The sequence below is a fragment of the Myiozetetes cayanensis genome, unplaced genomic scaffold, assembly GCF_022539395.1.
Source record: "Myiozetetes cayanensis isolate MyiCay16 unplaced genomic scaffold, myiCay2020 scf63, whole genome shotgun sequence".
Taxonomy (NCBI): Eukaryota; Metazoa; Chordata; class Aves; order Passeriformes; family Tyrannidae; genus Myiozetetes; species Myiozetetes cayanensis.
The window spans coordinates 80,133-93,488 of NW_026087887.1; the positions used below are offsets into that span (position 1 = coordinate 80,133).

Consider the following 13,356-nt stretch of genomic DNA (forward strand, 5'->3'; position numbering starts at 1 on the left):
TCGAGCCGTAAATACCCCCGAATTACCCCATCTGCAGAGGGCACAAGTGGCAGTTTGAAGGCTTAATTTACACCACCAGCCCCGCCCCGCCTCGAGCTGCCAATTAACAGGTCCAATTAATGGCTTGGGGGATCTCGGGGCCGCCCGTCACGTCCCGGGGTTTCCATCGACTTTTCAGGAACTTGGGTCTTGGAAAGTTGAGTGTTTTGGGGGAGGTTTGGGGATGGATTTACCATCCCAGCTCTTGGAAAATGCCCTTGGAGGGGGTTAAAGAGGATTCTCCAGCTGCCACCCCCGTGCTGTGACACGGAGGGGCGGGAAGGACTTGGGGGAGTTCCGTTGTTTGCACCGTAAACGACTTTTTCTCTCTTCTTTTTTTTTCTCCCAAACACTTCATCCCCCCCCCCAAAAAAAAGCTGCAAGAGCCCTTTTTTGTTTTGATTTTCCAGCTCAGAGAAGGCCTGGAGAGGTTCCCTCCCTCTCCCTCCTTGGGATGGTGATTAGGGGAGAGAAAGAGAGAGAGGGATTCATCAAAGCTGTCCAGCCCAATCCACTCATTAAGGCTCCCCTGCAGGGGGTGAATCACCCCAGGAATCACCCCAGAAATCACCCCAGGGCAGGGCCTGGGGGCTCTTCCCCTCCGAGATGTCTCTGGTTGGAGCGCCAAGGACGTGCCTGGCAAAGTCACTCCAGGAGGGGGTGGATCAGGTTATTGTTCCACTTTTTTTTTGTGCTCCCAACAGGAGGTGAATCCCAAAGGGTTCTGACACCCCAGCCTGGCCAGGGGCCCCAAAAGAGCCGGAAATTTGATGTGATAGATGAGAATTTCACGGAGTTACCCAAGGAAAAGCTGCCTCTGGTGGCACAAACCTGGACCACGTCACGGGTCCTGGGTGGAACCCGCTCGGTTCCAGGGGGGTTCGTGGTGGGAAGGGGTCAGCGTGAAATCCTGCACATCCCCAGGATTCTGTGGCTGGTTTTTTGGGGGGATGTTTTGAGTCCTTTTACACAAATCCAGACCTTAAACCCTGTCAAATCCACCAGGTGTTTTGGCTGCAGAGACGCCCCATCCTGGCACAACTTCCCACAGCGTGGTTTTGTTTTTTTTTCCAGGTCTTGACTTCATTATTTCTTCTCCTTTTATTTCTCCTTTTATTATTTCTCCTCCGAGCCCCTTTTCCCGTCCCCAGACGTTGTGAAACTGCCCCCAACGAAGTGCAAGTCTGCAAAACGCCCCATCACACACAAACACAAACACACAGAGAGAGGCCCATGAGACACAAAACCCCAAACGGCACAAATCACAAAGAGTCACCTTCAAAAAAAAAACAACACCAAAAAAAAAAAACCCAACACCCTCCCCTAAACTATAATTAGCCTTAACTTCGGGGGAGCGCTTCAAACCGTAATGTATTCGAGGGCGACTTGCAAACAGAGCGCTTTTAGATCTCCCCCCCTCTTTTTATTTCCTCAGTAGTTACCGGCTTTGCATTTCGAGGAGCGCTCGCTCGCCCTCGGGGCGAACCAAACCCAAATTACCGCCCTGATCCTATCACGGCCCCGGCTTCCCGAAGGATATATAAAGGGGGCAGAGCCACCCGCGGTGCGTGCCGCTCTAGAGGGATCTCTTGCTCGGAGGAAAAACCCCCCCAAACCTGGCAAAATGAGCCGGCAGGCGCCCACGGTGCGCTCCGTGCTGGGGCGGAGGGGCTTCAGCTCGGCCTCGGAGATCTGCGGGCGCAGCTCGGCCGTCGCCGCCGCCTCCTCCCGCTGCGGGGCCGGCGCCTACAGCAGCAGGAGCGTCTGCAACCTCGGGGGCAGCAGGAGGGTCTCCTACGTGAGCGGCCCCTGCGGCGCCGGCGGCTGCTTCGGAGAGCTGGGCCGGGCGGGGCTGTGCGGCCCCCGCGGGTACAGCCTGGTCAGGGGGTACCCCGAGCGCCGGCCCGACGGCATCCAGGGCATCTGCATCGACGAGAGGCTGCTGAAGCCCCTCTGTGTGGGCGTGGACCCGCTGGAGCACGAGATCCGGTGCCAGGAGAAGGAGCAGATCAAGAGCCTCAACACGCAGTTCGCCTGCTTCATCGACAAGGTGGGCGCGGGGGTGGGGGTGGGGGTGGGGGATGGGGATGGGGAGGCTCCTCCCGGGGAGAAACCGAGCCTGGTCAGCCCCCTCCAAAGCCCAGATCGTGTCAGGAGTTGATCCCAGCTCTCCAAAGCCCAGCTTGTGTCAAGAGTCGATCCCAGTTCTTGAAAACCTCAACTCGTGTCAGGAGTTGATCCCAGCTCTCCAAATCCCAGCTTGTGTCACGAGTTGATGAACCCTCTCCAAACCCCAGCTCAGGTCACAAGTCGATCCCACCTCTCCAAACCCAGCTCATGTCAGGAGTTGATCCCAGCCCTCCAAACCCAGACTGTGTCAGGAGTTGATGAACCCTCTCCAAATCCCAGCTCATGTCACAAGTCAATCCCAACCCTCCAAACCCAGCTCATGTCACAAGTCGATCCCAGCTCTCCAAACCCCAGATCGTGTCATGAGTTGATCCCAGCCCTCCAAACCCCAGCTTGTGTCACGAGTCAATCCCAGCTCTTCAAAACCCAGCTCGATGAACCCCATCCATACTCAACTCGTGGTACAACTCAAACCCAGCTCTCCAAACCCCAGCTCGTGTCATGAGTTGATCCCAGCTCTTCAAAACCCAGCTCGTGTCAGGAGTCAATCCCAGCTCTCCAAACCCCAGCTCGTGTCAGGAGTTGATCCCAGCTCTCCAAACCCCAGCTCATGTCATGAGTCGATCCCAGCCCTCCAAAACCCAACTCGTGACGAGTCAATCCCAGCTCTCCAAACCCCAGCTCATGTCATGAGTTGATCCCATCTCTCCAAAACCCAACTCGTGACGAGTCAATCCCAGCTCTCCAAAACTCAGCTCGTGTCATGAGTTGATCCCAGCCCTCCAAATCCCATCTCGTGTCACGAGTCGATCCCAGCCCTCCAAACCCCAGCTCGTGTCACGACTCAATCCCAGCTCTCCAAATCCCAGCTCGTGTCAGGAGTCGATCCCAGCCCTCCAAAACCCAACTCGTGACGAGTCAATCCCAGCTCTCCAAAACTCAGCTCATGTCATGAGTTGATCCCAGCCCTCCAAAACCCAACTCGTGACGAGTCAATCCCATCTCTCTGAAACCCAGCTTGTGTCATGAGTTGATCCCAGCTCATGGCACGAGTCGATGAACCCTGTCAAGACCCATCTCGTGACACGAGTCAATAAATCCCTTCCAAAACTCATCTTGTGAGATGAGTCAATAAATCCCCTCCAAACCCCAGCTCGTGTCACGAGTTGATCCCAGCTCTTCAAACCCAGCTCATGTCATGAGTTGATCCCAGCCCTCCAAACCCAGATTAATGTCACAAGTCAATCCCAGCTCTCCAAAACCCAGCTCGTGACGAGTCAATCCCATCTCTCCCAAACCCCAGCTCATGTCATGAGTCAATGAACCCTCCCCAAAATCCATCTCCATGCCCCTACTCAGTGAACCCCCTCCAGAGCCCAGCTCCTGCCACAAATTCATCCCAGCTCATGCCACAAACTCATCCCAGCTCCTGCCACAAATTCATCACAGCTCCTGCCATGAACTGATCCCAGCTCATGCCACAAACTCATCCCAGCTCATGCCACAAACTCATCCCAGCTCCTGCCACAAATTCATCCCAGCTCCTGACCTGAACTGATCCCAGCTCCTGCCACAAACTGATCCCAACTCCTGCCACAAATTCATCCCAGCTCCTGCCATAAACTGATCCCAGCTCCTGCCACAAATTCATCCCAGCTCATGCCATGAACTGATCCCAGCTCATGCCACAAATTCATCCCAGCCCCTGCCATGAACTCATCCCAGCTCATGCCACAAATTCATCCCAGCTCCTGCCATGAACTGATCCCAGCTCATGCCACAAATTCATCCCAGCCCCTGCCACAAACTCATCCCAGCTCCTGCCTCAAGCCAACAAACCCCCTCCAAAAACCCCACCCACCTCAGCCCCAGATCCCCGTGAGAGTTTTCAGATGATTTTGATGTGTTTTTTAATAAGGAACAATAATTTTTTGGGGGGTGTTGACCTCCCAGGACTGGGGGAGGGCTCGTTCCTTGTGCTGGTTCCATTGCTGGGTGGTGTTCGTGTCCTGGCCCCTCCTGCAGGAGTTTCCTCTCCCAAAATTCACCCAAAATTCAGGGTTGGATTTCTCACCACAGCTCAGGTGGAACCCACAGCCCCATCTTTCCATCCTGCAGTTCAAATCTTTTTGTCCCCAAATTCCAGTAATTTCCCCCCCCCATCTTTGCCTTTAAACCTTCCAAAAAAAAACACTCCTGAAAGGTTAATCTTGATCTGGAGATGTCGGATAAGGACTCTGAGCTCTCACCTGAGGATCCCTTTGTAGAAAAAAAAACCCAGAAGACAAAAAGTTTTCACCTTCTGAGGGCTCAATCTCATCCTAAAATACATCCAGAGATTTTTTTTCCCTAAAAATTGGTGAGAAAAGCAGATTTTGGCACGGGGCTTTTAGGTCTCTAAATAACCCAGACATGGGACTTTCGATTTCTAAATTATTTAGGCAAGACATTCAGATTGCTGAGTAATTTAGGGGTGTGAATTCTAGATTTCTAAATAATTTGGATCTGCTGAATTCTGGATTCTTAAATGATTTAGATGCCTGGACTCTAGACTTCTAAATAATTTAGATGTGTGGATTCTAGAGTTCTAAATAATTTAGATGTGCCAACTTCAGAATTCTAAATAGTTTATATGTGTGAACTCAGGATTTCTGAATAATTTAGATGCCTGAACTCTAGATTTCAAAATAATTTAGGTGTCTGAACTCCAGATTTCCAAATAATTTACCTGTCTGAACTCTGGATAGCAGAATAATTTAGATGTATGAACTCTGGATTTCTAAATAATTTCAGATGCCTCAACTCCAGATTCCAAAACAACTTAGATGCCCAAATTCTAGATTTCTAAATATTTGAGATACCTGACCTCTAGATTTTGGAATAATTTACCTATATGAACTCTGGATTTCTAAATAATTTAGGGGTGTGAATTCTAGATTTCCAAATAATTTAGCTGTATGATTTCCAGATTTCCAAATAATTTAGTTGCATGATTTTCCAATTTCCAAATAATTGAGCTGTATGAATTCCAGATTTCCAAATAATTGAGCTGTATGAATTCCAGATTTCCAAATAATTTACCTGTGTGATTTCCAGATTTCCAAATAATTTAGCTGCGTGATTTCCAGATTTCTACATAATTTAGATGTATGGTCCCTAGATTTCTAAATAGTTTGGATGTGTGAGTTCCAGATTTCTAAATAATTTAGCTGTGTGATTTCCCAATAATTCAGCTGTGTGATTTCCCGATTTCCAAATAATTCAGCTGTGTGATCTCCCAATTTCCAAATAATTCATCTGTGTGATCTCCAGATTCCTAAATAATTTAGCTGCGTGATCTCCAGACTCCCCTTCCCTTCCCTTCCCTTCCCTTCCCTTCCCTTCCCTTCCCTTCCCTTCCCTTCCCCTTCCTTCCCTTCCTTCCTTCCCTTCCCTTCCCTTCCCTTCCCTTCCCTTCCCTTCCTTCCCTTCCCTTCCCTTCCCTTCCTTCCCTTCCCTTCCTCCCTCCCCTCCCCTCCTCCTCCCCTCCCTCCCCCTCTCCAAGGGCTGTTGTTCCCCTCCAGGTGCGCTTCCTGGAGCAGCAGAACAAGGTGCTGGAGACCAAGTGGGGGCTGCTGCAGCAGCACTCGCTGCCCAGGAAGGGCAGGAACCTGGAGCTCTACTTCGAGAATTACATCTGCGACCTCCGCAAGCGGCTCGACTGCCTGCTCTGCGAGAAGCAGAAGTTGGGCAGCGAGGAGTGCGCCACCAGCCAGCTGGTCGAGGAGTTCAAGTGCAAGTAAGGACAAACCCCCCAGCCCCACCCCGACCTGCCTCGGGCTCTCCCTGCCCCATCAGGGGACGGCCAGGAGCGCAATTCCCACCGGGAGAGGGGAGGGAGATGGGGGATCCCAGCGGTGGAGAGGGGTGAGGGAGATGGGAGAGATCAGCCTGGAGAGGAGGAGGGAGATGGGGGGATCAGCCTGGAGAGGAGGAGGGAGATGGGGGGGATCAACCTGGAGAGATGGGAGGATCAACCTCGAGAGGAGGAGGGAGATGGGGGGATCAGCCTGGAGAGGGGGAGGGAGATGGGGGGTATCAGCCTGGAGAGGAGGAGGGAGATGGGGGGATCAACCTGGAGAGAGGGAGGATCAGCCTGAGAGGAGGAGGAGATGGGGGATCAGCCTGGAGAGGAGGAGGGAGATGGGGGTATCAGCCTGGAGAGGAGGAGGAGGTCGGGGAGACTCAGCCTGGAGAGGAGGAGGGAGATGGGGGATCAACCTGGAGAGGAGGGAGATGGGGATCAGCCTGGAGAGGAGGAGGGAGATGGGGGATCAGCCTGGAGAGGAGGAGGGAGATGGGGGATCAGCCTGGAGAGGAGGAGGAGATGGGGGATCAGCCTGGAGAGGAGGAGGGAGATGGGGGGATCAGCCTGGAGAGGAGGAGGGAGATGGGGGGGATCAGCCTGGAGAGGAGGAGGGAGATGGGGGGGATCAGCCTGGAGAGGAGGAGGAGGCTCAGGGGAGACTCAGCCTGGAGAGGAGGAGGGAGATGGAGGGATCAGAGTGAGGGTCGGACTGGACGGGCTCGAAGGGCTTTTCCAACCCCGGCTGATTTCTGTGATTCTCTGATTTCTGTGATTCTCTGATTTCTGTGATTCTCTGATTCTCTGATTTCTCTGATTCTCTGATTTCTGTGATTCTCTGATTTCTGTGATTCTCTGATTCCACGGTTTGGGTTCATTCCCTCCCAGACTGATGGCACGGCCCCTCGGGGGGGTGACACAGCCCCTCGGGGATGACACAGCCCCTCGAGGGTGACAAAGCCCCTCGGGGGTGACACAGTCCCTCGGGAGGTGACACAGCCCCTCGGGAGGTGACAAAGCCCCTCGAGGGCTGGCACATTCCTGCCCGTCTGCCCGCGGAGCTCTTTGCATCGGTAATGAATGGTCTTGCTGATGAAGCAGCTTCTGATGTCGCGGTGGGTGGGTTAATGTTGGGTCTCCGGACTCTGATCCTGCGGTGCCTGAGCAGGGGGAGCTTGTCATTTGCACCCGGTGATTGATGTCATTTGTACCCGGTGATTGATGTCATTTGTACCCGGGGTTATTGCCATTTATCCCTGCAGTTATTGCCATTTATCCCTGAAGTTACTGACATTTATACCTGAGATTATTATCATTTATCCCTGAGACTGTTGCCGTTTATTCCTGAAGTTATTGCGATGTATACCTGAGATTATCATCATTTATACCCGGAGTTACTGCCATTTATACCTGAGATTATTATCATTTATACCTGATGGCTGGTGTGATTTATACCTGATGGTTGATGCCATTTACACCTGAAATCATTGCCATTTACACCCGAGTTTATTGCCATTTACACCTAAAATCATTGCCATTTACACCTGAATTCATTGCCATTTACACCTGAAATTACTGCCATTTACACCGGAGTTTATTGCCATTTACATCCGAAATTATTGCCATTTACACCCGAAATAATTGCCATTTACACCCGAGGTTATTGCCGTTTACACCTTCAGGGCTGCCATCATTTATCCCGATGGTCGATGCCCCTCTGCCCCAGAGCTTTTCCCCTCCTCAGCCCCTTTTCCCTCGCGCCGTTCCCGCAGGTACGAGGAGGAAATCAACCGGCGCACCACGGTGGAGAACGAGTTCGTGGCGCTCAAAAAGGTGAGGGGCTCGACACCCCTGGGTCATTTCCCCCCCTCCTTCCCCCGGGGAGGTCGAAACAGCGAATTATTGGTTAAAAAAATATCCACAAGCAGCAGGAGGGAGACTTTGAAGAGGCAGAGGGGTCGGGAGGAGAGGAAAAGTCGACAACATCGGCTCCACAGCCGCGGTTTTGTCACCTCAGACGCTCTCTGGGAGGGGGACGGGGCGGGGCAGGTCCCACCAGAACACCCGGTTATTCCTGGTCCTTCCCCCCCATCCACGTCCTTTTATTCTCGGACATCAGAAAAGCAGAAACCACTTCAAGAATATTTAAAAAAAATAAAAATAACAACAAAAAAAAAATGCTGTTGAAACGCTCTGGGTTTGGGAGCTGAGTAATAAATCAGCCGGTTCCTGTCGGTCGTGTCGGGATGGTTCGGTTTTCCCTCCAGGAGACACCAGGACAAACCCTGACTCAGCCTCTCACGCCTTTCTGCCCTGGGGGATCCTGTCGGGACGCGTTTCTGCCTCACTTTTGCCGCTTTTCCCTGTGGAAACGGGCTGGAATGTGGGTCCCTCCTCTCTTTCAGGACGCAGACTGCATCTTCCTGAACAAGGAGGAGCTGGAGGTGAAGGTGGACCTGCTGAGGAGGCAGCTGGAGCTGTTGAAATGCGTGTTTGAGGAGGTGAGTTCCTCTGGTGGTCCTGTCCCCTTCCCCCTATAAATTCCCAACGCCCTGGAATCCCCTCCGGGAAGCGTCTCATCCCCCAAGCCCTGAATAATTCAAAGGCTGATCTCAAATTAACGTGACGATGCTGGGAATGGGGCGGTTCCCCCTTCTCCTCCAGGGAGGAACCGGCTCCGTCCTCCTCGCTCTGCCCCTCGGGGGGAAGGGGGGGAACCAGATGGGTCCCGTCCGGTTCCTCCGGATTTCCAGATGAAGAGCCGAAGGAACTCTGTCCTGTCATTAGCACCCCACTCCCTGAAGCGTCTGCAGATGACAGGACACAAAATTCCCGGCCCTTGATGTGGGCGGGATTGCTCCGGGTCCCCAAGCGGGTCAGAAGCAACGACTCATCCATCAATCCCCGGGATTTTCTGCTGAGCCATCTCCTCCCCCAGCCCAGAGGGGGACAATTCACGGCTCGTTCCCTCCCTGGCCGGGTCGGGTTTTGGGAGCTGACAAAGCCTTTCCCAACCCCCCCCTCCCCCCTTGCCCTGCAGGAACGAGCTCAGGTGGATCGGCAGCTCTGCGACACCTCGGTCATCGTCAAGATGGACAACAACCGGGACCTGGACATGGAGAGCATCATCAAGAACGTGGAGTGTTGGTACCAGGAGATCGCCCAGAAGAGCAAGGAGGAAGTGGATGCTTTCTACCAAACCAGGGTAGGCTTGGTAGACCCACCCTTAACCCCTAATTCCTGACCCTGATCCTAATCCCTGCCCCAAAAAGTGACATCCTCCCTTGTTTTTCCCAGTTCCAGGAGCTCCAGGACAAGAGAGGGAAGTACTGTGACGACCTGCAGAGCAACAAGTGCGAGATCTCAGAGCTGACCAGGATGATCCAGAAGCTGCAGTGCGAGCTGGAGAGCGTCAAGAAGCAGGTGAGGAGAGGGGAGGATCCCTGGGAGGATCAGAAGCAGGGACAGGTGACACCCTGCCCTTTAGGAGGACAAGGAACAGGTAGGAGAGATGATTCTAGGGAGGTTGGACAGCTCAGAAACAGGGAAAGAGTGACACACTGACCTTTAGGAGAAGCAGGTAGGAGAGGTGATGATCCCAGTTTGGTTGGACAGCTCAGATTTGGGGAAAGGTGACACACTGCCCTTTAGGAAGCCGTGAAACAGGTGGGAGAGGTGATGATCCCAGCAATGCTAGACAGCTCAGAAACAGGGAAAGGTGACACCCTGACCTTTAGGAGGTCAAGAAACAGGTAGGAGAGGCCCAGGGTGATGATCCCAGTTTGGTTGGACAGCTCAGATTTGGGGAAAGGTGACACCCTGCCCTTTAGGAGGACAAGAGGCAGGTAAGGAAAGGTGATGATTCTAGGGAGGTTGGACAGCTCAGAAACAGGGAAGGTGACACCCTGACCTTTAGGAGAAGCAGGTAGGAGAGGTGATGATCCCAGTTTGGCTGGACAGCTCAGAAAGAGGGAAAAGTGACACCCTGCCCTTTAGGAGGTCAAGAGGCAGGTAAGGAGAGGTGATGATCCCAGCAATGCTGGACAGCTCAGATATGGGGAAAGGTGACACCCTGACCTTTAGGAGGACAAGAAACAGGTAGGAGAGGCCCAAGGTGACAATCCCAGGGAGGTTGGACAGCTCAGACACGACGGATCACCCTCTGGGAATCCCAAAAACCAAAAAGCGGGGCGGGAGCGGCAATTTGGATTTACCCCAAACCGGGACACCCGGGAACGAGGAATCCAAACCTTGTAGGGGTAGATAAGACCCCTTCACTGCTGTGTGTGTCCCCCCCACCCCTTTTCCTGGCAGGTGTCCTGCCTGCAGACCTCCATCTGCGACGTGGAGCAGCGCGGGGACTGCGCGCTGAAGGACGCGCGGGAGAAGCACGTGGAGCTGCAGAGCGCCCTGCAGAAGGCCAAGGACGAGCTGGCCTGCATGCTCAGGGACTACCAGGAGCTGCTCAACGTCAAGCTGGCCCTGGACATCGAGATTGCCACCTACAAGACCCTCCTGGAGGGCGAGGAGAGCAGGTGGGTGGCGCGGCTTCGTCCCCGTCGCCGTATTTCGGGTGCTGGCTCCCCCCAACATGAGTTTTTGCAGCTCTGGGAGCTTCCCAGGTGATGTCACGAGGGCTGGGAGTTGGGATTTACCTGGATTGTCTCTCTCTCCCTCAACAGGATCTGCGTGGGGAACCCTGTGAGCGTCTGTGAGTACCCCCGGGGTTTTTCAGTCGTCAGGGGGTTTGTTTTTAGGAAAGGCACTTTTAGGGAGCATCACTGTCTGTCTGTCTGTCTGTCTGTCTGACCCCTCCCTCTGCCTCCCCGTGCCACCCCAGCGAGGTTTAACCCCAGAAATTTGAGGGGGTTTCAACCCCAGAAACCTCAAATAATTTAAAATTTAAAAAAAAACCACAAAAAACAAACCAAATAATCAGGTTTTGGATGGAGGGGAAAAGTGGGGAGGTCAAATTCACGCCCCTTTTCTCCCCTCTGAGGCCACACTGAAGATGCCCAGGACAGGCACTGGGACCTGGGAGGGAAGGTGGCAGCACCTGGAGCAGACACGGGGTGGGGGGACATGGGGCGGGTCCTTGGGGGGGACAGGGGCGGGTCCGTGGGGGTGGGAGGGGGACAGGGAGGGTCCGTGGGGACGGGACACGTGTCGGGGACACGCTGGGGAGGAGCTGGAAGGAACGGGGTTGGGGGAGGGCTCAGTCAGACAAAGGGACCGCGCTCCGGGGTCGCTCAAGGCACAACCTACCCGGGGTTGAAGGGAAGTCTCTCCCAGAGCAGGACCGGGGAGTGGGGGTTGATTTTGTGTTTCTGCGGGTTCCCCCTCCCCAAATAACCCCCCCCTTCCCCTCGGGGCTGTTTTGCAGCCGTGGTGAGCAGCGGTTTCGCCATCCCGGACGACTGCGGGCCGTGTGGTTACGGCTCCCTGGGCCGGCGCTCGGGCAGGCACAGCTCGCCCGCAGCAGGAGGAGGAGGAGGAGGAGGAGGCGGAGGAGGAGGAGGAGGAGGAGGAGGATTCAGCTCCCGCAGCGCCGGCATCCACCCCAAGCGTGTGATGAGCGCCGGGGCCAAGCCGTGCGTGGTGGCCCCAGAGGTTTTCTGCCAGCCCGGGGGGGTCCCCTGCAAGGCCGGGGGGTTCAGCTCCCGCAGCGGGGGTTACCCCGCCCGCCCCGGGGGTCTCAGCGCCAGGGTGGGGGCGGCCGTGCAGGCCGGGGGGGTGCTCAGCTTCGGCAACCAGGGCTGCGTCATCAGGCAGCTGGCCGGGCCGCCCGTGGTCGTGTCCAGCAGCCCCGAGGTCGTGGGGTGCAACCCCGGCGTGGTGGGGGGCAACTTCGGCGTGGTCAGAGACCCCTGCGTGGTCCCGTAGGGCCGGGGGGGTGTCCAGGACATCCCCCACCACCACCCCCCCCCCCGCCCCGTGTGGGGGCTGGAGCCGCCGTTCCCACCCCGGGATGACGCGGGATAATCCCAAAAACCCCCTTCCCGAACCCATTCCCGCATTTATCAGCACCAGATTTTCCCACCACACCCCCTCGCACCCCCCGTTTTCAGAGCCCACCCCTCCCCCTCCACACAACCTCTAGAAGCTTCTCCCACCTCAGTATTTATCCCCGAGTTCACGCTGTAGGTCATCACGGCTTTAACGGGTTTGCTCGCGGCGCTGCTTCCCCGGATTAATTAACAACCTTCCTCCTTCCAACACACCCCCTTTTGTGTTTTTTTGGTTGTTTTTTTTTTCCTCCTTCCAGCTCCTCCCCAAAGCATTTCAGAAAAAGCGAGCGAGGATTTAAGCGTTTCACTTTCCCAGCAGACACCGCAAAGCGCAGGCTCCCTTTTATTTTTATCCTTCCCATTTTTATTTTATTTTTTTTCCGATCCAAAAAAAACCGCAAAAAAACCCCCCAAAAATAAATTAAAAAAATCACACAAAAAATCCACCAACAAAAAAACCCAAAAAAACCCCAAAACAAAAAAATAGAAACCACAAAAAAACCACAAAAACACACAAAAAAACCCCGAGCTGCCAAAATGTTAAGCTGAAATCCGAAAGGGAGGCGGTTCCAAAGCACCTTCCCGGTTCCTCCGCAGCTTTTGCTCCGTCGCCTGGAATTCCAGACGAACGCGTAGTGGCCCCCGTCGCTTCTGCATGTTTAGGGGTGGCTGGTTCAGGGCGTGCTGATTTTTTTGGCAGAGATCACCCCCCACCCTCCCCCTCCTTCCTCCCCGCCCCTTCCCTTTTTATTTTTTCCCCTCTTTTTCCCCCGAAATGCCGAGGGAAGTTCCCGGTGCGTGGATCGCGTTGTCAACCCCTCGCACCGGCGCGGACGGAGCTGTTTTGTCACCGTTTTGTCACCGTTTTGTCGCCGTTTTGTCACCGTTTTGTCGCGGTTTTGTCGCGGTTTTGTCGCGGTTTTGTCACCGTTTTGTTTGTCACCGGCTGCTCCCACTTCCCGCTCAATAAAACCGCTTTGACAGGACGCGTTTGGGCTTTTCACTCTTTAAAGAAGCGACGAAAAGAGGTGGAAAAAAAAACCCAAAACCAACAAAAGAAACCACCAACAAAACCACCACACCCCTTCAGGGAAAGGGAGGGAGGGAGGGAGGGGTGGTGGATGGGGCCGTGTCCGGCCGGAGCCATCCCCGTTCCGGGTTTAAAAAGCTCTGCTTTGGTGAAATTAAAGGTGACAAAAGTGTCCTTTCCCAGTGGGACTTCAAAGGCAGCGAGATCTCTCTGTTTTAATGGGGTGGGATCGACTTTGGCACCGAGATCTCTTGTCTTTAATGGGGTGGGATTGACTTTGCCACTGAGATCTCTCTGTTTTAATA

At 54.2% G+C, this 13,356-nt stretch overlaps 1 protein-coding gene across 1 annotated transcript; it reads left to right on the plus strand.

The window, feature by feature from the left end:
* The first annotated feature begins 1,663 nt into the window (after positions 1–1,663).
* Positions 1,664–11,896, plus strand: LOC126651492 (keratin, type II cytoskeletal 4-like). Its single transcript, XM_050337413.1, has 9 exons — positions 1,664–2,089; positions 5,733–5,947; positions 7,786–7,846; positions 8,419–8,514; positions 9,054–9,218; positions 9,311–9,436; positions 10,328–10,548; positions 10,696–10,724; positions 11,397–11,896. Exons 1-9 carry the CDS (start codon positions 1,664–1,666, stop codon positions 11,894–11,896), a joined length of 1,839 nt encoding a protein of 612 aa, XP_050193370.1.
* Positions 11,897–13,356: the final 1,460 nt, after the last annotated feature.